Source organism: Acromyrmex echinatior, chromosome 2, assembly GCF_024713525.1.
Source record: "Acromyrmex echinatior isolate Ae372 chromosome 2, ASM2471352v2, whole genome shotgun sequence".
Classification (NCBI taxonomy): Eukaryota; Metazoa; Arthropoda; class Insecta; order Hymenoptera; family Formicidae; genus Acromyrmex; species Acromyrmex echinatior.
In genome coordinates this window covers 25,608,193-25,633,356 of record NC_141853.1, presented here as the reverse complement: position 1 = coordinate 25,633,356, position 25,164 = coordinate 25,608,193, and the positions used below count along the sequence as shown (strand labels likewise).

Here is a 25,164-nt window from a genome sequence, read left to right as displayed (position 1 = left end):
ATTCTTATTCTCTGTTCTCTGTTCCCTACTCCTTTTATTGTGCGGAGACTCTTACAGTAAATTTATCCATAATCTCGTAATAAGACATATTTCAATCGGTTGAAACTCGCCTTCTACATAAATTTACTGTTATTTATATTTCCGTTAGATTACGTAAATCTAAAGCAGTATCCTGATTGGCTCATCAGCTTAAGTTCACGTCTTAAGATTACTGTTAAGGCTCTGGCACACAAAAAACTTAAAGCAGTAAGACATAAACAGTAAGAAAATTAACATTCATTATTGGATTCGTTACTGCTTATGTTATGGCCTTACAGACTCTATTGTGATTGGACAATTCGCTTATTGCTTACGTTTTACTGTTTAATTTTTTTGTGTGCCATAGTTCTTACAAAAATATTGTCCGCGGCCCTTAGGATTTCTTTAGTCTGGATCTACAATAGGTTTAAGACTTATAAGCCATAAGAAATTAACCAATTGCAGTCGAATTCGAGGAAACTAATCGACTATAATTGGTCAATTTCTTATGACTTAAGGTTTAGAACTCTATTGTAGATCCAGGGTCACAGTAACTTTAAAATGTAAACTTAAACTGATGAACCAATCAGGATATTGCTTTATATCTACATAGTTCAATGGAAATGGAAATAACAATAAACTTATCCATAATCTCGCAATAAAGCAAATTTCAATCTGTTGAAATTCGCTTTATGGATAAGTCTACTGCTATTTCCATTTCCATTAAATTACATAGACATAAAGCAATATTTTGATCGGCTTAATTTCACATCTTAAGGTTACTGTTACAAAAATTTTGTCTGCGGCAGCCCTAAAATCTATTGTATATAAAATGTATAAAGAGCTGCACAGAATAAAAAGAACAGGGACCAGAAAACAGAGAATAAGAATTTCAACCTATCAGAAATCATATATTATGGAATACACAGGTTTTGTTAGGAAATTTTTATTCTCTGTTCTCTATTCCCTGTTCCTTTTATTCTGCGCAGCAGAACCCCTAAAGCTGGTTTTATATTAGTCGCATCGCAGCATCGCAAGTATTGCAGATCAATCAATAATAATCTAGCTCGACTTTGATTGGACCACAACGCTTGCGACTAATGTAGAATTAGGCACTATATAAACGTGAGAATTCACATATCCGTCATTTTTACTCCTTTCTCTACTCTTTACTCTGTTCTCACTCCGCCGCTGAGCTGAAAAGATTATGGTCGTTACGATTGTTATAGGTTATAGCTTCTAAGCTATTGGAAACCTTGTAGCTTCGTATTTATATATTTCTGCACTTTGAAATTTTACCATAAAATTAAGAGACAAAAAGAAGGATATAAAAAAACTGAAATATTGGGTGTTGATGGTCAACACCATCTAATGACAAAAAACCGCGGATACTTTTTAGATGACCCAATATTATATAACGAAAGCAAAAACATTTATAAAATGCCTTGTTGCGTTGTAGTAAACTATATCAATAGAGCAGAAAAAGGTATTTGATTATTTAAATTTCCTGCGGATAATATTCGTCGATAACTTGCTGTATTGCTGTAAAATAAATACATGACTTGTGAATAAACATCACTTCCTCGCAGATGAGAAATTTCAATCCTTTTCTTCAAATTGACATACATATTTGGCACCTTAAAATAATCTAAGCGCCAGACATTCTTTAGATCCTGTATTAATATTACGATAGATATTCAATTAATTTTTAGAGCAAAAAGGGAATGAAAGGAGCTACAAAATTTCAGCAAATACAAATCATAACCCGTTACAACTCAGTGATGGAATAGAGACAGAGCAAAGAGTGGGAAAAGGAATAAAAATGGTGGATGCGAATATCTATGTTTGCTGCGCTCTAGTAGAATCAGCTTAAAGCTAGTTCTACATTAGTTGCAGCCGATTGCAAGTTTGTTGCGACAGCCAATCTGAAGCTTACATTTTGAAATCAATGCTTCACATCGGCTTGCAACTAATGTAGAATCGGCTTAAGGGGATGCTGGAGTCCTGTTTTATCATTAAATTTTAAAAACGCCTTTCTCGTAACTGTGTTTATGGATTGAAAAATCCTTCTCCACAATTAAAGTATCGACAACAACGCAAGTCGCCATCTACATTTGAATACGAAAAACGAAAGAAAATTAAAGACTTACAGTTTTGTTCTCGGCTTCTGTAATCAATACATCACAATATGTGTTGCATATAAGAGTTTCAGATCTTGCACGTTCATAAAAAGTAGCTGGCGAATTGCGGAAAACCTAAACGAACAATCCTATGCTTTTAGAAACGCGGTAGGAGTTTTAGTATAAGAGAAAGGCGTGTACAAAAATTTCGTTTGTATATTACGAGTGAAATTGACGTGAAACTGAGCAGTTTTTAGTTTCGCGATATTCCGACAGCGGCGCTGTCATGAAAAGTGCGTTGCTGAACCATAGAAATGATCTGAATTATCGACCTACTCAGGCCCATATCAATAAATGTGCCCTGGTCAAAGTTTTTTCTTTTGAGAGGAAAAATAATAAAATAAATATGATATTAGTTATTTCAATTTTGTTGAAATAATTTCTTCCTAAACAAGAACCATATTATTTACATATGAATACAAATGAAGATAATTATTTTAATTACACTGTTCTGTCTTTTACATACATTTTATTTAGTAAATTATTGATGCATATATATAAAATAACATATATACAGGGTGTCCCATTTTAATTGCCCACCCCAAATATTTCGAAAACTACACATCCTAGAAGAAAAAGTTTTAGACAAAAGTTGTAGGGTTTCGAGGGGGGCATCCAACAGTGACCTTGACCATGACCGTTACCATGGCCGTCAAGGTCATTTCAAGGTCAAGTCAAAATTTTCAAATGGAACGCCCCTTTTTTCACACCGCAATTGGAAAGAGGAAGAAATTTTACGTCCGAATATGACCTTGACCGTGACCTCAATGTCAAGATCATGTCAAGATGAAATCCAAACATCTTGAAAACTATGTGCTCTTGCAAAAATGTTCGACACCAAAGTTGTGAGGTTCGGCGGAGGTTACTTAATGACCATGATCATGACCTTCAAGGTCATTTCAAGGAATTAGAAAGAGGAAATTTTACGGGTCTGAATTTTGTGTGATCATAAAAGCAAACTCCCAATGAAGAAAACTAGTTATAAAGAACCATTTTATGAAAATTAATCCTTACTCCGTAGCCCTTTGTTTCGGCACCTTAAATCTGTAAACCATGGTCTTTTAGATCCTGTGCCTTTTTTAAACGGTAAAAATGCTTTGAAAAATCTGCAGAAATTCATGAAGCTTCTTAAAACCCTCAACTACAAATCCCAATTAAATATTTCGGAAAAAATAATTTTTTTATACATTTCTTACTTGAAGAAAGTGGAAAAACCTATGGAAAAATCACTTGCTCTTGCACTTGCGGCAGGGTCTTGTAGACCCTGGGTTACAGGTTAAGGGTTAAAGATTTACATTAGTGTTAACCGACGTGTACGGCATGGAGGTCCGAATGGATTTCACACGTCATTGGCCTTGAAAAGGGCCGATATTAGTCAGCAGTTGTTGGATCATGTAAATAACTGAATGCCAACAAAAGCCAGATGTAATTAAGCATCCAGCCAGTTTCCTTTGTTCACTTGAATAACTGAAAGATTCTTATTTTTCATGCGGAAGGCAGATTGTCATTTGTTTTAGTAGTACCTGAAAAGTTGTCAATTTCTATTTATGTAACCCATGTTTCGTTTTAGTTTCTTTTATTCACTTGAATAACTGGAAGATTCTTAATTTTCATGCGGAAGGCAGATTGTCATTTAATCTAATTATACTCAATGTTTATTTCATAAAGTAAGAAATTTTGATGTTGTCTCGAGCAATAACAAGATCTTTGGATTTCTGTTGTTTGTAGTAGTTTAACGGTTATTTTAGATTTTTTTTTGTCTTTTTTCTGTAAACCGTAATCATGGGCGATTATCCGCCTAATGAAATCGTTGATATGATTCGCCAAGTTGGTCGAGCTGAGCATAATTATTCACTAGCAGCGCGCTTTTATGCTGAAAAATATCCGAACAGGCGTCATCCTGATAGGAAGACTATAAAAAGGCTTTGCACCAGAGCTGAGAACGGAAGTCTAAAAAGAGAGCGACGAAAATCAGGTGCTAGTGAAGAAAAATCTGTAGCTGTTGTGGCAGCTGCTATTGTGGATCCTCATATGTCAACAAGAGAAATAGAAAAAAGGCATGGTATCCCAAAATCAACGGCCAATCGAATCCTGAAGGCTCAAAAATTCCATCCCTATCACATTCACATGCTTCAAAAATTAGAAGAGACTGATTATCCTCGACGTTTAGCTTTCTGCAACTGGGTGCAAGGCCAGGTGGAAGCAGATTCAGCATTCGTTGCAAAGGTACTGTTCAGCGATGAAACCACCTTCACCAATAGAGGTGATGTTAATAGGCATAATATGCATTATTATGCAGATGTTAATCCACACTGGAAAAGACATAAGGAGTTCCAACGTCAATGGTCGCTTAATGTCTGGGCTGGCATTGTGGATGATTACATTGTGGGACCATATTTCTTTGAGGAAAATTTAAATTTGGTAATAACTATTTAGATTTTGTTCGAACTGAGTTACCAAGGAAGATGTAATGGAGCATCCAGCCAACAAAGGCAAAATGTAATGAATAATCCAGCCAATAAAGGCAAGATGTAATGGAGAATCTGGATAATTTACACAATATCCAGCCATCAAAGGCAAAATAAAGTGTACAACCCAACCAATAAAGGTAAGATCTAATAGTGAAATTGAATAAGTTAGGAAATGCCCAAACAACCATGGCAAGATGTATCAATCAAGTTCAAAAAAAGGATAGAAACTCCAATTGTAATCGGTGAGACTCCGCATGCCGAGCTGGGCTCGTCGAACGAAACAGCGAGTCTATCCTTCAGAGTCTCTCTCTCTCTCTCCCCCCTCTCCCCCCCCTCCTCTACTCTCTCTCTCCTCTCCTCTCTTCTCCTCTCATATTCTCTCCTCTCCTCTCCTCTCCTCTCCTCTCCCCTCCTCTACTCTCTCTCTTCTCTCCTCTCCTCTCCTCTCTTCTCTTCTCCTCTCCTCTCCTCTCCTCTCCTCTCCTCTCCTCTCCTCTCCTCTCCTCTCCACTCCTCTCCTCCCCTCTCCTCTCCTCTCCTCTCCTCACCTCCCCCCCCATCTCTCTACGGTCGCTTGTTTCTAGCGACCGAAAATGCTTTCTGGAAAATTTCGGCCGCTCAATATGTATAATTAAGAAAAGAAGGAACATTATAGATAACATATAAGTTTTAATAAATTATGCTAATCCTATATCCCTCCAATTTATGTATAATAGCAAAAATAATTTCAAAACACGATAATTTATGGGATATTGATATTTCTATGATTTTTCATGAGACTTATATACCACGTTCATAGAAATGATTGCAAGACCTCGGTGTGGTCTCACGCGTAAGATGCGAGATCTGAATGTTAGAGATCTCATGATCAATTACTTTTTTCTTTTTTCATAATTTTTTTTTTTTAAATAAGTGACATTGTTAACAAACATATATTACAGGCTAAATATATTTTTATTTAATTATTGAAATTATATGTGTATTTTTAAACGTTTTAATTTATCTTTAGAAAAAATCTAAAAAAAAATCATGTTTCTGTAATAATGTTACGTCGATCAGTACTTTCTGTGAAATGTTTTTTTTATAATTATCATCCGAAAGAAAATTCTGATAATCAATCAAATCGCAAAAGTGCGATTAATATAATTATAAGGATGATTAATATAATCATAAGGATGATGTCAATATAATTTTATAATTAACAAATCAAAAAGCTTTTATATGTGCCTTTATATGCAACATACAAATGATTTTTTATTTATCTATTAAAGTGATTCGGTATTCTTCTTATAGTTATTGGAATACATGTTAAATTTTGGGTCGACTTTTGAAGCATCGCCTTCTTTCCCCCCGCCGCCGCCGCTCAATGCTCGATGGCTGAGCTGCACCGGATCGCGCGCGGATGTGTATCTCAGGAGCGTTGCACTAAGAAATATGCTCCGTATCTTCTAGCAAATTATCAATCCTTTACTTTCCTTAGTCTTCTGTGATGTCTTCTTTATTCAACATGCCTTCTTTATTCACATGTTGAATAAAGAAGACATCACGGAGTTATTGAAGTTGAATCATTCCAGTTTAAAATTATGCATCTCGTTCTGGATCGACTCTTATTAGTCTTAAATTGATATTATCAGTATTCTATATTAAAAGATATTACATTTTGTGGCACATAAGCGTGGTCAGTAGATCTTTGAAAGAAAACCGAATGTATCAATGTAATGTATAAAAATAATAAAGTAAATATTTTAAAAGTACATAATATTTAGTAAAATGTATATACTTATTAATATGATGTTCAATCACTATTATTAAGAAAATAACAATTATGTAAGAAGGAAAATATTTTTATGATAATTTTCATGCTAAAATGTTGTCATAATAATTTTCATGTTGGAAGGTATGATAGCAGCATGTTTCTTATACTGTGACGCTCCTGAGATGCACGTCCGCGCGTGATCCAATCGTCGACTGTTGAGCGGTTGTAAAGGAAAAATAGGCAGCACTTCAGAAATTGGCTCGAAATGTAACTAGTTCTGAGCACACTAAAGTACACATATAATTTCTATAATTTTATAAAAATATATTTGGAGTAATATGTTCATTTATAACGTTATTTGTTTAAAAAAAAATTAAGAAAAAAAGGAAAAAGCAGGATTGAACATAGGATCCTCAACATTCTGATCTCGCACCTAACGCCCGAGACCACGCTGAGTTTTTGCAGACCGCCTCTATGAACGTGGTACATAAAATACACGGAAAATCGTAAACTATATCTCGTTAACTATCACGTTTTGAAATCATTTTTGCTATTATATATTAATGAGAAAGATATATGATTAACTCTTTCACTAATATCATGTGAGACTCGTGATAAAAAAATCGGGCCAAACATAAGTATCATTGATGAGAGCCGTGGTATGTCTATCAGGTCAAACATAAACAATATGTTCCAGGCTGTTAATTATGGCACGCGCCATCGTAACTTAAATCGTAGGGCAAAGGATTAATATAATTTAATAAAAATTATGTATTGTCTAGAATGTCTCTTTCCTCCTTATGATACACGCCAAGCGGCCGAGATCGTCAAGAAAATATTTTCGGTCGCTAGAAACAAGCGATCACAGAGAGAAGGACAGAGACAGACTCATTGTTTTGCTAGCGGGCCCAGTTCGGCGTGTCCGCGCGGAAACTCACCGATTACAATCGGAGCTTCTATCCGTTTGTTTTTTCTCTGTCTCGCTCTATCGAAATAACAGAAATTGAAAGAATTTTAAATCACGAACACGGTTGCCAGTTCTCCGTTTTTTTTTTGACAACTTCGGTTTCTTGGACTAATATTCAATACTCCAACAGATGTGAAAATCTCCAATTTTTGTCGAATTAAAATTCTTTCATTTTTTTTTTATTAAATTATATTAATCATGTATCTTTCTCATTAACGTAGCAAATATGCAAATGCAAAAATGATTTCAAAACGTAAACATTGATGAGATATACAATAGTTTACGACTTTCCGTGCACTATATGTATCGCGTTCGTCGAGGTGATCTGCAAGAACTCAGCGTGGTCTCGGGCGTTGCGTCCAATCAGAATATTGGAGATCTTATGTTCGATTCTGCTGTTTCCTTTTTTAATTTTTATTTAATAAATAACGTTATTAATAAACATATTACTCCAAATATATTATACTTTTTATAAAATTTCAAAAATTATATACGTGTATTTGAATGTGCTCGAAATAGTTGCGCATTTCGAGCCGATTTCTGAAATGCTGCCTACTTTTCCTTCACAATCGCTCGACGCTTGACGGCCGAACCGCTCACGCGTGGACGTGTATCTCAAGAGTGTCATAGTATAAGAAACATGCTGCGACCATACCTTCCAGCAAATTGTCATGAAAATATTTTCCTTCCTACATAATATTGTATTTTCTTAATAATGGTGATTGAACATCATATTAATAATTTAATGCATTTTACTAAATGTAATGTACTTTTAAAATATTGCTTTATTATTTTTATGATACATTCAGTTTCAAAGAGTTACTGATCACATTTTTATGCCACAGAATGTAATATAAAATTTTACTTTACCGCATCATACATCTGGTCATCTATTTGTATTTTTTTTTAGTGGAATAAACCTGGAGAATACATTTAAATGACATATCAATAATAGAACTTCAAAGATAATAGAGAGTCTTTTTACAATAACGTGGATTTAGATACGGTGAACGCCTTTTCTTAATTAGTCGCTAAGGAAAAGATAATGTGATCATGATATCGATTATGTATCTTTTTTCTTAGAGTGATAAATAACAATTTTTTGTATGTATGTGTATATATATTAGGTGTTGGAATTAATTCGTAGCGTTTTTAATGAAAGAATGTTATTTATTTCACATAAGCATTAAAAAATACATTAATGAAAGTACTTCCCATCACTTGTAAAACGCTACGAATTAATTCCAACACCTAATATATATATATATATATATATATATATATATATACATACATATATCATTTTGCGTGACGCTGTATGTGTAGAAAACAATGGCGTTATACGAGTCAATCAGCTGTAACCAGTATGACGCGCGTTCACAGTATAATTGCCGCACAACAGTACTGTCAATGTAGTGTAGTGTACTAATGTTCTACACACACCCATATATGTGTGTGTGTGTGTGTGTGTGTGTATGTGTGTGTGTGTGTGTATGTATATATGTGTGTATATGTATATATATATATATATATATATATATATATATATATATATATATATATTTATATAGTGTTTTTGTCCACAAAATAGAAAAAATAGTAGCAGAATATTGTCTGCCTTTGATAAGAGAAGGTTATGGGTGCTTTATAACAAGCGACTCAGTACAATACAGTACAATATCTCATCCTTGTATTATCGAACAAGATTGTAATGATGCATCGTGTCGCACTGTGTCTCTTGTTGGAAGGCACTCTAGAAGGCCAAAATTGGTTATTGTGATGTGTGTTTCTTGTTGGCATCCTATAAAGCCAGAATGAGAAAGGTTAGCTTTATGTTATTCGTGAAAATATCACTTTTATTTATCATACAAGTGATATGATTAAATTTATTGTTATAACAATAAATTGCGCTTTGCCTAATTATGATCCAATGTCAGAGGCGTTCATCGTGGGCTGACTATTTTTAATTTACTGCCAGAGGCGTTAATCATGAGCTGGCTAGCTATAACAAAATGTCATAGCCATAAATCATATTTTGGCTAGTTATAGATAAATGTCAGAGGCGTTCATCGTGGACTGACTATATTTAATTTACTGCCAGAGGCATTAATTGTGAGCTGGCTAGCTATGACAAAATGCCACAGCCGTAAATTGTGCTTTGGCTAATTATAGATAAATGTCAGAGGCGTTCATCGTGGGCTGACTATATTTAATTTACTGCCAGAGGCATTAATTGTGAGCTGGCTAGCTATGACAAAATGCCACAGCCGTAAATCGCGCTTTTGCTAGTTATAAATAAATGTCAGAGGCATTCGTCGTGGGCTGACTATATATATATATATATATATATATATATACACATATATACAACATACATTACACAGTTAATAGTCACATGCATAATTTTTGTACGATGCTGTACGTTTATGAAATGTATGTAAGTATATCATATTCAAAGTGTTTTAACAAATATATGCACTTACAGGTACATTGACTAACAGCAAGTTGCAATAAGTATATTTTTACTAAATGAACATTCTGACTGTGACTTAGATATATTTTCGGATGCAACCATGTATTTGAAATACATGTATACACGTGTAATGTAATAGCACTTTTTCCTTTATTCCCAATGTCATTTTAACTTAGGATGTAACATGTATTGTCAGTACGTAAATACATTGCACATATATATGTATTCTATTCCATCTCTTTTTATTATTAATGGACCTTTTACAATTATAAGCCATAAATCAGCCATAAATAAGAAGTCAAATGCTAAAAATTGGCTGTGATTGATCAATTTTTAGCTTCTGACTTCTGATTTGTAACTAATGTGTTATTGTAGAAGGCCCATAATAAAAACAGATAGAAGTTACTCATGCTTAGCTTTTCATGCAGATATAATATAAACACAGTCTATTAGTGAACACAGAATATTAGAATTATATTTTATGTGCATTATGTGTACACATTATAAAATATATTTCTAATTCATATTCACATACGTGTGTAGCTATTTCATCTCTTTTTGTTATGTATAACAAAAAGGTGTACTGATGTCCTCTTTTTTCTACGTTTAATAAAAAGAGATATGTTTTTTTATGATCAAATATTAGTGATATATACTTTTATATTTTCAATATCAGAATATACATACAACGAACATAAATCAAAGTTAACGATAGTCAAACGCAGATGATCAGACGTAACATCTTAAAAAAAATAATCAAATTACGAATCCTCTGATAAATCCTCATTTTATGTGTGTATATATATATATATTAGGTGTTGGAATTAATTCGTAGCGTTTTACAAGTGATGGGAAGTACTTTCATTAATGTATTTTTTAATGCTCATGTGAAATAAATAACATTCTTTCATTAAAAAACGCTACGAATTAATTCCAACACCTAATATATATATATATATATATATATATATATATATTTTATATATGTATATAATTTTAATATTGCATATTTAAACACAGGGAATACATAAACAGCTTAGCATTGATAACTTCTATCTGCAACGTATGTATATTCACACATTATAGTACATATATGCAATATTGTACAATATTGCCTATGTGTGTATTATATTTAAGTACATCACCAATATTTTAATATGATTAACTTCTACATATTTTTATTAAACATAGCAAAAAATAGGTATAGCTATGTATATTATATGTGTAATACAATATATCTATGTATAGCTAATACATATCACATCCTAACCTAAAATGACATTGTACGACAGGAAAAATGCTTAGGCCCATGTGTCAATGTACACTGTCAATACTGAAAATTTATAGTTACGTATTTTCAGTACTCGCAGTGAATATTAAAATACAGTTGTAGTATCACTTTTTCCTATGATCAATATCATTTAGGATTTAGTCAAGATGTAACATATATTATTGTCAATATATGGACACGTGTTTCATATATATATATATATATAAATGAATACGACATTGCACATACATAATGTAACTCTTTTTACTCTGTCTAATAAAAAGAGATAGATACTTATAATATAATACTTATACATTACTAATATGTCGATTATATATCTAATATAGAAAATTGTATGTACATTATACTATTAGGTGTTGGAATTAATTCGTAGCGTTTTACAAGTGATGGGAAGTACTTTCATTAATGTATTTTTTAATGCTCATGTGAAATAAATAACATTCTTTCATTAAAAAACGCTACGAATTAATTCCAACACCTAATATGATAATTCTAACATTGTTGTAACATATAACAGAACATTATTGGTGAATATAAATTATAATTATATTTTATATGTATTATAATGTACATATACACAATAATGTACAAAATATAATTTTAATATTGCATATATCATTAATTCACTAACATGTTTATGTTTTCTAATATGTCAATAATAGTATAATATTTTTTGTGTTATTGTGTATATACACATATATTATAATACACATAAAATGTAATTGTAATTCGTATTCATGAATGTCTTTTTATATACAACGTTAGAATTACATTTTATATATCATTATACACATTATAATATAAAATATTTTATTATTGCATAAAAATGGACATAGAGAATATTTGCATGAATATCTATATATATATATAATGATATTCATTTATGATAATATATTATCGTAACCTAAAATGGCATTGGATGTAAGAAAAAAGTGCTATTACGGTTTCGTATCGATATATCTATTAATTAAAAATCTGTATTTTATGTATATTATAGACTTTTAGTACTGGTGATATATATTAGAACACGGCCTACATTGCATGTGTATATAATACAACTAAATATGTATATAATGCAACTAAATTTCTAAGGTCCGATTCTACAAATATAAGATTAACTTCAATTATGTTTATTTTTTTTTCAATTCTAAAATTGGAAAATTTTCCAAAATAAATCTTACATTGTGGGACCGACCCTAATACACGTCCCTGTTAAGATGGTAATGTAGGAAACGGAATAAAAATATCGATAATTAATCGATCGAATTTCCTGCATGAGCATATTAACTTCAGAGGGCGTAAGCAGCTTATACATTGGAAATGAAAACCTGTAATATCGACTTTGATCAAGTTCGGCCTTCGCTCCAGCATCCCCTTAACAAAGTACAAGCATAGGATCGTAGCAGGGAGATTGACTTAAGGGCTGCGCATAATGAAAGAAATAGAGGGGACAAAGAATTTCAACCTATCAGAAACTCTGTATTCCATACTATATAATTTCTGATAGATTGAAATTCTTATTCTCTGTTCCCTGTTTCTTTCATTGTGCGCAGCTCCTTATAATCTTAAGACAATTCGTGTACGTTACTAAAGACAAGACTTTAAAGCTGGAATCCATAGTCCATTTTCAATTTCAAGCAAGGTTTAAGATGCTAATATGCAAAATATTAAGGTGCTAAAAACAAACTTGCAATTAATTTGAAACTAATGTAGAATCGACTTTATGACTAAGTCAGCTCTCTGCTAAGGTCCATAACATAAAAGTCTGAATACAAGAATTGTCGTAACACTTACTTAGGTTAATCAGTTATTCATAGACAGTTCTTATATTCAAGATCGTCTTAAGTTCAATCTTGAGGTGTCATGAATCAATCAGAAGGCCGCATTAGCGTCTTAAAATACTTGTAACAACCTGATTTTTATGCAGACTAACTTGTCGGAGACGGAAGACGGGTTGGACGCAATAAAGAGATTCAGGCAAGGAGGGGAGATGTACAAATCGGCTCGATTGATTATAGCGAATATAACGAATATTTGTTGAACGTAGTGGCGTATGCGTATAATGCTTATAATAGATGCGTGCGTGCGTGCGTGCGTGCGTGCGCGCGCGCGCGCGCGAGTGAGCGCGTACGTAGGCTCGCGGGCTCGCTGGACGCAGGCGACGCGGGACGCGGGAGGCGCCCCAATTTACTATTGTATATTCGCAGTCGCGAGTATACTCAGCCGCGACGTAACACAGACGCGGACGCGACGCGCAAGGCGTGTGTTCGCGATGAGAGTAGGCTCAGCGATCGACTGAGAACGCTCGGCAGATACTGAGACTCAACCCTTGATCTAGGTCTAGTGCTGAGGCCGACGAGGATGCAGCGGCAGCTACAATCAATTTCAAAAACGCTCGACGGAGGCGGAGTACGCTCTACTCCCGGATTCTTATCGGTGCAAATCCGCGAAGGAAGCCGATCGGCAACTATCGAGAACGCTCGACGGAAATAAAGAACGCTCTACTCCAGGTCGCGTTGCAAATCGATCTAGAAGCTGGTGGTAACGAGCGGAATCGGAGCTGGTAGTAGGGAAAGCGGCGGAATAAAAAAGAGAGCGCCTCGCGCTACAAGCACGGCTTTTATTCGGTTGTTGCTCTCGCTCATATTGTTACAGCGTCGCTCGGCGATTTCCGCCGATTTGCGATACGAGCTAAAGACGTGCTATTCAGCTTTCCGCGATTGCTCTCGGCTTCTTGCCAAACGGTTGTGACCTGTGAATTGTGCTTCAGACTTTTTCGAGCGCACCGCGCTCTCATCGCTCACAAGTGACCAGAGGTCACTGCGGCGGTATCCGGCAGGATGTTGACGCCGGATACAATGCGATTTGGGGGTGCATTGTTACATATTACTTGATAATGAATTTGATCATTTGCACTACACTGGATCAATGCTTACTAAAAGCTGCTTTTCATGACATTAGCAAAGTTAAATGTAAAAGTATATAAATATTTTAAACCATTAATTACCTACTAATGACATTGTCACGTTATTTAATAAAATATATCATTTCATTGTCAAAGTTGATTATATTGTATCAACTATGATTGATCGATTTCTATGCCTACTCTTTAATCCACTACTAATATTGCCTTTGTAGATCACGGATTGTGTATGGTCTACAATAGACAGTAGCAATAGTGGGCGTAGAAATCAACCAATCATAGTCGAATGTGAGGAGGATAATCGACTATGATCGATTTCTACGCTTATTCTTTAATCCACTACTGCTACTGTTCATTGTAGACCATGCATTAGGGCTGTCGCAGAAAAAATTTTTATAACAGTAACCTTAAGCACTGAAATATAATACTGAAATGTAATACTACTGGAACTGCCTCACGTCATCTTTATTAACAATGATTCGAGAGAGAGCGTTCTAATTGATATCTTTATTCTTTTTTCAATCTGCACTTAATTATAATTGCGCATGTGCAGTAGACGGTATTGCACATGTGCAGTTATAACTAAGTATAGGTTAGAAATGTTCTTTGTGAGATCGCGAAACTAGCGCCAGCGCTCGTTCCAGTCCCAGAGGTAACTAAGTTTGTCATATTTTAGGCCTTTATTGACTATTATTAACGTCTTAATAAAGTCAAATTGAATTCATGGTCGAATGTTACAAACGATTGACATCATCAATGAGCCGTTTTGACTTTGTATCTATCTTTTACTGACCATTATATTACCCAACTAAGTGACTTATGACATCACGGAATGAAGTTATGAAAATGACGTTAGTGTGCCGTCACGAAATGACATCATACTGACGTCATAATGACATCTAATAAAATCTATGGTCACCTTTTGGTCACTTGACGTCATTTGTACAAACACGATTTGAATTTGACGTCAAAATGATAAACTTTGCTACCTGGAGTAGTATTATATTTCAGTGATCTTAAGATGTGAACATAAGGCCCTGCGCAATAATAAACGATTTCAACCTATCAGAAATCATTCCGATGTATCCGATTTTTGATAGATTAAAATCGTTTATTCTTTATTCCTAATACCTTATTACTTCTATTGTATTATGCAGAGCATAATATTATGCCTAAGCCGATGAACCAATCAAGATACTTTAGATTTATGTAATCTGATGGAAATAGAAATAGCAGTAAACTTATCCATAAGGCAAATTTCACCAGTTGAAATTTATCAATCACTCAATGACATTCTCAATCATATTTTCTACTTTACAAACACAAAATTTTTGTATTAAAGATACAGGCCGATATTCAAAACGCGCTTTTTTTTATCAATAAAAACTTGCTTTTATCTCTGAAATTCTATAGTATGCGCAACGTAAATTATAGCATATTAGCATACTATCGTTATAATCGTATTCTAAATACGGATCACAAATTATTTTTTAAATATAATTTTTGTTTTTAAAACAGAGAATTTGTTTTTAGAGCAGAGAGATTTCTAAAACGCATGCACGTTATCAATATGGGCTGTGTTCCAAAATTTACTGCCAATATTGAAAATTTATAGTGCACGTAACATAAACTATAGATTTTTAATACTGATAGTAAATTTTGGAACACAGCCAAGCAATCACGCCAATTAACTGCACAGCACATACGCAGTTCACTACATTAATATGTTGATTGACAGGTTTCGAAATCTAAATAGTCAATCTTAGCACTTAATATCTCGCTTCAGAAAGCAGTCTCTTTTTTCTACCAGATTCTGTCATTTTGTCAAAACCACATCGAATAAGTTTAATTTCATCGAAATTGGAAGTGAGGCACTTATTTTAAACAATTACCGAATGATTAATAACGAGCAATATTTAATGAAAGTTTTTATTCTGATGAAAATAAAAATCGGAACGTAAATCAGATGTAAAAACTTTTAGAAAACGAAAATTGGAACAATGAAACGTAAAAGAAGCATTTTGCATGTCTTTTATATTTTAATGTTTCAATTTTCGCTTCGAAGTGTTTTGTTTATGCTTCTGTTATATTCGACTTACGCTTCGATTTTTATTTTTACCAGGATATATATAATATAAAACAAAATTTTTATTAAATATCATGCATCATTTATTGTCAAGCGATATGGTAGCGTCGTCATGCTTACGTAAAAATAATTACGTAAAAATATACGTAAATATTTAATAATTACGTAAATATAAAATGGACTTCTTGATAGTTTGACTTGACGCGTAAACATTGCGTATGTGTTCGTTGTCAAATTCACAACGCTATCACTTCATTAGAGTTTTGACATCTTTTATTATACAATGTTAATGGGATTGTGATCAGTCCGAATAAAATTAGCGTAATCGATATAGAGATCTGAAGATCGAATCCCGAAAAAAGCTAATTTCAGTTTTTCAAATTTGTTCAGTTGTACGTGTGACTCATACCATCGACGAGTTTATTATTAAAGATCGTCAACTTTGGACAAATTTTTGGACCCCAAGGACCCAGAGGTAATTGAAGAATTTTGATATTATCGACAATTGATATAAATTTGTTATTATAAATAAATATTTGGTTAATACATTATTAAAATCATGATTTTTCATTACATAAATGTTCCATAAATAAATATGCATACTTGTAAAGCTATAATATCCCACACAGCACGTAATGTCACAGCAATATCATTTTTCCACTGCAATATTATTATAGAATCTAATAGAAATATTGTTAAAACATTACTGAAATGTCATAGTAATATTACAATGTTCACGAAAATGAAACACAGGAATATTACTGAGATACATTACAGAATATCACTATAATATTATGTAATATTTCTGTGACTCTTTTATGCGCAATGTTTATAAAGACGATGAATAAATCTCTTTTCATTATCATTTCTTAGTTGAGTTATTAAAATTAAAATTATTAACAAATATCAGCGTATAATTTTGTTTGCCATACACCGCCAGCGCTTGTTGCATCAATACGCTAACGTAACGCACTTTCGCGTCAAAATGTCCAACAGTACATTATTGGACTGGACGACTAGTGCACTCTCACACCAAAACACTACAGTACATTTGGCCAGTTTACATATAGGCCTATTCTTTTTGGCTGAACTTTTGCACCAATTCAGCCAAAAAAAACAGGCCTCATATATATCGAGTGGGCAATGAACATAATGATGAACATAATAAACATGACGACATATTTTAAAAGTTTCATATCGGGACTTTGTGTCGCAATATCTCCGCTCGTAGGGCACGCAGAAAAAAAATAAAAACACTTTTATTATACAATCCGACCGATAGCTATCGATTGAGTGTATATAAAACTTGATCAGTTTAGCCGTTATTGAGATCCAATAATCCCCCGCAACTCGCCGGCTCGCGTAGACACGGCGACGAGTGTCACTGAACTTGGCTTAGCGTCGAGATACTACCGTGTCTCCTGATTTTCAGTGCAAAAATGAAAATAAGAGAAACAATCTCCAATGGCCTTGATTTTTGACAAATGTTATCCAGGACATGATTCTGAACAACATTCAAGAGGTTTAGCCGTCGGTTCGACGGCTTGCGTAATGCTAAATGCCGGCGTACTATAATTTTCAACTCGAAAAGTACTTTATGAAAACATATTTTATTATATTTTGGAAAGCTCTCGAGATGTGCTACAAGAATATGCAATAAAAAATAAAAGGTTCCATTTAAAAAATTCAAAGTGACATTGCTTTGACCCTGGTAATGCTTGTCAGACCAGATCACTGAATAGATCATTTAGAACTCCACAATTTTTGTCTGAAACGCTTTTTTCTAAAATGCTCTGCTTCCGAAATAAAAGGGGTGTACAGTTGATTTGAGACATCTTATATAATATGAAAAAAGTATACTGCAAATATAACATGTATTAGTAAATATCATACATATATACGAGGGGTATCCAGAAAATAAGTTCCGTTTGTATTATACGTTTAGTAAGGTCGATGTATTAGGTGTTGGAATTAATTCGTAGCGTTTTACAAGTGATGGGAAGTACTTTCATTAATGTATTTTTTAATGCTCATGTGAAATAAATAACATTCTTTCATTAAAAAACGCTACGAATTAATTCCAACACCTAATATGAGCGAGCTGGCAACACAGCATTGAAGAGGGGAAGCTACCGAATAGAATGAGCGGTGTTCGGCGTCAGTAGCTCGTGAAACACGGTCAGGTTATCAAAATGGAGTCCTCCACTTCACGTCCCGCCACCTCCATTCCGATTCCTTCTCGAGTTGTTTTGCGCGGCATCATTCAGTTTCTTTTTGCTCAAGATTTTAAATCCCTTTGGTGTGTCCCTTCTTCACGACAATGCTCGGCCGCACGTCGCTGCTTCAACAACTGCACTTTTGAATCAGATTAGTTGGGATGTTTTGACCCACCCACCGTATAGCCCGGATCTAGCACCATCGGACTACCATCTTTTTACGAAACTGAAGGAGTCCTTGGCCGGAAAACGCTTCCAAAGCGACGAGGAAGTTCAGACAGCTGTAACTAACTGGACTAAAGAACTGGCGGGAAGTTTCTATGCAGAAGGGATTTCGAAGCTTGTTTCCAGATATACAAAATGTATTGAGATTGACGGGAATTATGTAGAAAAAGACTAGAAGTTGTCAAGTATTATCCATGTAAATTTTAGATTTTTTCAATAAAAACTTTATTTGTAAAAAAAAACGGAACTTATTTTCTGGATACCCCTCGTACATATATATATATATATATACAGGTGGCCGATTTATCTGAAGACATTGAAATATCTCGAGAACTATACATAAGATAAAAAAATGTGTGCAACGAAAGTTGCTCGACACGAAAGGGGGAATCCAATGATACCAAACTCGGCCCCCACCGCTCCCCGGGGGCGGAGTGGGGGTGGGGAACATAAGAAACTTAAATAGGAACCCCAATTTTTTATTGCAGATTTGGATTCTCCAGGAAAAAGTACGCCAAGTTGACCTACGAACTTTAACATTTTCGTTCACAGGTGGCGCTGTAATCGATAAAAATCCAAATTTATCAGAAGACATTGAAATAACTCTAGAACTATGCATGGGACAAAAAAAGGTGGCTAATGAAATTTGTTCGCTTTAAAAGCTGCCTTCGAATGAAAGCAAACTTGCCCTCCCCCCTCATGGTGGGGGGGGGCATAAAGAACTTAAATAGGAAGCTTCTTGATTTGATATTATTGTTGTAATGTTTCATACGTGTAGCAATAATGGAAAGTATCGGGGAAAAAAATCATGGAGTTCATTACAAATTTATCAAAAAATACATTTTGCGTTACCCGGGAATAACGACGTGGACGTAGTATTTTTCTGTTCCCTTCGGGGTGCTAGATTAGCGTGAGTTCCCTTGCCTCTCACAAATCGGGGTGCTTGCTTTATGTTCACTTAATGGAGTAAGTGTTCGAAATTTCGACCTTCCACTTCAATACATTTGTTGACTCTTTCTTCAAATGACTTTACACAGGACAGTATCATATCTGCGGGAATTTCTGCGCAAGCATTTCTTATACGTTCTACCACGTTTTCGCGAATTGTTGGCACTTGTTCATATACCTTACCTTTTAGGTAACCCCATAGGAAGAAATCCGGCGATGTTAAGTCAGGTGACCTAGCAGGCCAATTAATTGAGCCACCTCTACCAATCCACCGACCATTGTAATCACTAGGTCTAGTATTTCCCTGGCTGCTGCTGAGAAATGTGCTGGGCAACCGTCATGCTGAAACCACATTGTCCTATGTCGAACGTCCAAGGCAACATCCTCAAGTAGTAATGGTAGTTCCTGTTCCAGGAAATTTCGATATTTCATTCCATTCAAATTACCTTCAATAAAGTAAGGACCAATTAGTTTATTTCCTATGATTCCACACCAAACGTTCACCGACCAAGGACGTTGATGATTTACTTGTCGTAACCAGTGGGGATTTTCTACACTCCAATAATGCATGTTATGTCTGTTAACGCCACCATGGTTCGTGAATGTAGATTCATCTGAAAATAATACATTAAGAAAGAAACTGCGGTTTGCTTGCATTTTTTGAAGTGTCCATTCACAAAACACCACTCGATTACGAAAATCATCGCCATGAAGTTCTTGATGCAGTGATATGTGATATGGATGATACTTATGACGGTGCAATATTCTCTGAATGCTATCTCTGGAAATGCCGGAATCGCGATGTAATTGCCGAGTGCTTGCATGTGGGTTTTGTTGAACAGCTGCTAGCACAGCTATTTCAGTAGCTTCTCCTGTAACCGTTAGCATATGTGTGCAAAGTTAGCGTATACATTAATCATATCGCCCGGAGGCGCCTTAAGACCGGTGAACACACTTATAATACATCTACTTTTTTTTTCATGTTACTATGTTGACCTCTATATATATATATATATATATATATATATTTATAATCATAAGTGATTTTCGTAGATTTTTTTATGCTGAATTCGAATCCATAGTTCAAATTATTCCATTACATTAGATTTACGAAATATTTTAATCTAAAAATGCCCGAAGTAGGCTTTTTTGACATTTTTAGATTAAAATATCGGAATCTGACATGATAGAGCAATTTCCCAGATAAAATTTATATTGCATAAGATATCTAAAAAACATCTTTTATATATCTTATGTCTAAAACAGTACTTGGAATTAGTTGCCCATTTCGGGCAGATTCCTGAAGCGATCCCCACTATCACTCGAGACTCAGCCGCCGATCGCTCACGTGACGCTGTGCCCCAGGAGCGTTGCGATACAAAAAGTATGCATATCTTCCGGCAAATATCATTAAAATATTTTCTTTCCTATAATACATGATTTTTAATATTTAAATTTTTTATTATTAACATGTTATGTGTATATTCTACAATAATATTAGGTGTTGGAATTAATTCGTAGCGTTTTACAAGTGATGGGAAGTACTTTCATTAATGTATTTTTTAATGCTCATGTGAAATAAATAACATTCTTTCATTAAAAACGCTACGAATTAATTCCAACACCTAATATAATAAGCGATAATATAGTAATTATTATAATACTGTAATTACGATATGGACAATAGCTTTCTACATTACCTCAGAGGTACTATTGTTGATGTTTTTTTTTTTTAAGTGGTTTCCCCAGTAGGCCTATTCCACTAAAAAATAATGAAGAAACTGATCAAATGTAGTTCGATAGGAAAACAACATTCTCTAATATAAAATATTTATAGAAATGTATGAGGATGAAATAGAAGCAACTAATTTTCTTGAAAATGTTAATTTGACCTTCTGGGTCGTTTGCACGATTCTACTAGGGATATATCCAGAGAGATTTTAGAAGAAGTAGTTCGTATTAACGAGAATAACGATGCATCGTTTAAAGAATCATTTTTCGTAAATTTTAGAGAAAGAGCATTCCCACAAATATGTGGACCCGAACATCGAGAAAATTTGAAGACTTTCTGACGTAGATAACATGATGCATCTAAACTTTTGAAGAATTCATTCTCCTTTTCTAGTCGTATTTTCAAAGAAAAATCACATTGTAAATCGCAAAGTTCTGCCTGAAATTCTAGGCTTTGTTCCTTGATTTGTATAATGAGAGAATTCTCAAACAGTGTCAAATCTTGTTTTAACGTTTCGAAATCACTGAAACGCATATCAAATTGACCTATTAAGGACTCGATTATATTTAGTTGTTTTCGAAAATCACAATTTGTACCGTGTTCTTCAAACAAAATCTGGCAAGAAAGGAAAAAATGAAAAACATTATTTTCTAATTGATGTTTGAATAATATTAACTTTCTGCAAAAAGAATCGATATGACTAACGAGTTGTGAAATAGTTTGATCGGTCTTTTGCAGCTTCGAATTTAAAATGTTTAAATGGTTTGTCATATCAACATATCAGTAATTAAAGCAAGCTCGCAAAGTGAATCTAAATTTTCAAAGAAAAATTGAAATTCATCACATTTTGTTGGAAAATATTCTTGCAAGAAAAGGAAAATCTCTTTTCTTATTGCAAAGAATTTTTCTAAACATTTTTTTTCCTGCACTGAGCTACCGAACTTCACAATATACGAGTACATCTGTATAAAGTGCGTTATGCATCTCGAGAAAATGTTGAAACTTTCAATGAGAAAGGAACTTATGACCGCTTATAATTATATTAATAATTTTTCTAATCATTTGCATTGCGGTACATAATTTCACAACTTTCCCACATAACGCTTTTTGATGAATGATACAGTGAATAACAGGGAATTTTAAGCTCGCTGCCTCAATTGACCGAAAAATCCATTTTTCGAACCTGTCATTGCCTTTGCGCCGTTAGTTACAATAGCCAAAAAATTTATACTAAATTTCTGAAGAGTTTGATTAACAGCTTCAAAAATATCAATTCCCGTTGTCGTATCATGTAATGAGACAAAATCTAAGAGCTCCTCGATATGTGAGAAATCGTTTTGCACGATTCGCAAAAATACTCAATTGACTCACATGTCGATTATCGGTGCTCTCATCAAGACATAATGAAAAGAAAGAGCAAGAAGCTAAAGATTTTAATTTATTTTCTAAAGAGTCAACAATGTCATCGATTCTTGACTTTATAGTCACTTAATTTGTGACTTTGTCACTTAATGGAATGCTAGCAGCTTCTTCAAGAGTTAATGAATTTCCAAACGACTCTATTGCTGCAATGATACATTCCTTTACAAATTCTCCTTCATAAAACGGCATAGAATTTTCACAATTAAATTTGAAATTGCATACGACGTTGTAAGAGCTTTTACTGAAGGTGTAGTATTATGAACATGAGAACTTGAATTACAACCTTCTTTATAAATTAGTTTTAATTCTTCAATTAAATCGAATTTTTCTTTGTCCACATATTTTGAATAGTCCTTTGAATGTTTAATATTATAATGCCTGAAGAATATATTTTTTAATAGTAGAGGATTGATAACCACACAGAAGACAGATGGTTTTATTATTAATAGAAGCAAAAAAAATTTGTTCCCATACTTTGTCAAAAAGTTGCATATATTTATCCATTCTTTAAGTGAAATCGATGACAGAATTACACTAAAATAAATAAATAATATATACAAGCACTGCACTATTACACTTTGTTCTATTAATAAACACTAGTACATTCTTTTTTCTTAGCAACATATTTTTACACGTAACATTATCAAATGTAGTACTATCATACGTATCACTACACTATTACGCAAGAAGCATTTTCTGTGTGTAAAAAATCTCCAAAACTTTATAATCCCGCACGAAACCTTTAACGTACACTGTCGTAACACGCTTTGCTACTAAACTAAAAAACCGTTGAAAAACAGCAGAGGAGATAAACAATTGCACATCAACGCACGGCAGGAGTAGGCATGCCTACACCCATACAGCACTGATTGCTGCGGAAAATTTTCAGAAATGTTTCAACCTTTTACATCTCATGTGCAACAATTCTAAGAAGATTCTGTAATATATTATATGAAATATTGCAACATAAAGAATTCTATCATATGAAATGTTTTAATAGAAATGTTTCTGTCTAAAATCTAAAATGTATCACATGCAACAAATTGAAAAATATATCCAAACAGAATAAAAAGTCATCATGACGTCAAAATGGCTCCAAATGTCTATCAAAAATCATTTTTTTTATCAATCATGATTTAATCTAACGTAATTTTGATGTTATCATGACTTATTCAATTTAAATTGTGAATAATTTTTATATATGAATGCCTTTGCTATTCCAGAGCTATCTTAGAAACGTTTCAGACATATTTCGTAACTTTTATGAAATATTTCGCTTTTCGATTAAAGTATTTCTGAGATACAGTTAAAATATAATATTATCTGAGAACTTTCGGTGCTACAGGGGTTAATTAAACCGCGAAATGTAAAGATTCATATTATAACAATAGATTATAGAAAATACTATTTCTGTAATAATGATAATGCTATATTTAATTATGCTATGATAGTACTAAAAATATTAATGGTTATTGTAATAAAGATTCGAGTGTAATAATATAGTTATAAGACTGCCCTTCTTCGCAATTATAGCATTATAATTCTGCCACTGATTTCATCTGAAAAATGAATAACAAGAATATATGTGCAATCTTTTAATAAGATATGGCTTTATTGTATCTATTTATAATAAAATTATTTATTTATTATACTTCTATCTCTCCGAAATTCACGAAAATAGAAAAATATTCTTCTTGGACGATACATCGCTATCCTCGCCAATGTGAATTAGTTCTTTTAAAATCTTTGTGGGTATATAATATTTAGTAAAATTATATTAATACAGAAAATTAAATTCATACTGTTAAGAAAATTACTTATTTTTCTTTCTTCTGGTTTTTCATTCGTATTTATATAGTCTTCAATAGGTTTCTTCCGCTAAAAAATAACAAAAAAATGATTAAATACATGACTCGGCAAAGTCAAATTTTATGAAGTAAAATATTTTATGATATAAAATTTTATTTTACCGAATCATATATATTTAATCATCCTTTTTGTATTTTTTAGTTAAATAAACCTAAAGAAACTATTTGAAAAACGTATCAATAATAGTAAAAAGATAATATTTCAAGATAATATGGAAAGTCATTGTCCACATTATAATTATCATATTGTAATTTTTAATTATATATTATTGCAGAATATAATATGTCAATAATAAAACATGTTAATAATAAAAAATTTATTTTAATTATTTATTAAAATAAAATCATGTGAGAAAGAAAACATTTTAATGATATTTGCCGGAAGATATGCTCCCAGCATACTTTTTGTATCGCGACGCTCCTGGGGCACAGCGTCACGTGAGCGATCGGCGGCTCGATCCAAGTCTCGAATGGGAGTTGCCTCAGGAATCTGCCCGAAATGGGCAATTAATTTCGAGCATTGGTCTAAAAGATACATACTTCTGAGTTAAAAAAAAGTTCTTCTTTTTAGACTTGTTATTTATTATC

General features: G+C 33.4%; 1 protein-coding gene, 2 long non-coding RNA genes and 1 pseudogene across 3 annotated transcripts; 2 read left to right on the top strand and 2 right to left on the bottom strand.

Moving 5' to 3' along the window:
- Positions 1–8,324, top strand: LOC147910690 (uncharacterized). The gene is made up of 2 exons (XM_087402796.1): positions 1–4,424; positions 4,498–8,324. The coding sequence occupies exons 1-2, from the start codon at positions 3,981–3,983 to the stop codon at positions 4,612–4,614; spliced, it is 561 nt and encodes a 186-aa protein (XP_087258922.1). The 5' UTR covers positions 1–3,980; the 3' UTR covers positions 4,615–8,324.
- Positions 8,325–8,679: 355 nt separating this feature from the next.
- On the top strand, positions 8,680–17,419 carry LOC147910688 (uncharacterized). Its single transcript, XR_015544111.1, has 2 exons — positions 8,680–9,215; positions 16,556–17,419. It is a non-coding gene; the product is annotated as an uncharacterized LOC147910688 (long non-coding RNA).
- On the bottom strand, positions 12,281–16,549 carry LOC147910689 (uncharacterized). Its single transcript, XR_015544112.1, has 2 exons — positions 12,951–16,549; positions 12,281–12,484 (listed from the first exon to the last, which is right to left on the bottom strand). It is a non-coding gene; the product is annotated as an uncharacterized LOC147910689 (long non-coding RNA).
- Positions 17,420–20,973: 3,554 nt separating the features above from the next.
- Positions 20,974–24,789, bottom strand: LOC147910687 (general transcription factor II-I repeat domain-containing protein 2A-like; annotated as a pseudogene).
- Positions 24,790–25,164: the final 375 nt, after the last annotated feature.

Excerpts from the sequence above, each read along its gene's own strand:
- LOC147910690 (XM_087402796.1), top strand. The coding sequence starts at position 3,981 with ATGGGCGATTATCCGCCTAATGAAATCGTTGATATGATTCGCCAAGTT. Across the intron at positions 4,425-4,497 it reads ATTCAGCATTCGTTGCAAAG|ATGTTAATCCACACTGGAAA; the intron begins GTACTGTTCAGC and ends ATTATTATGCAG.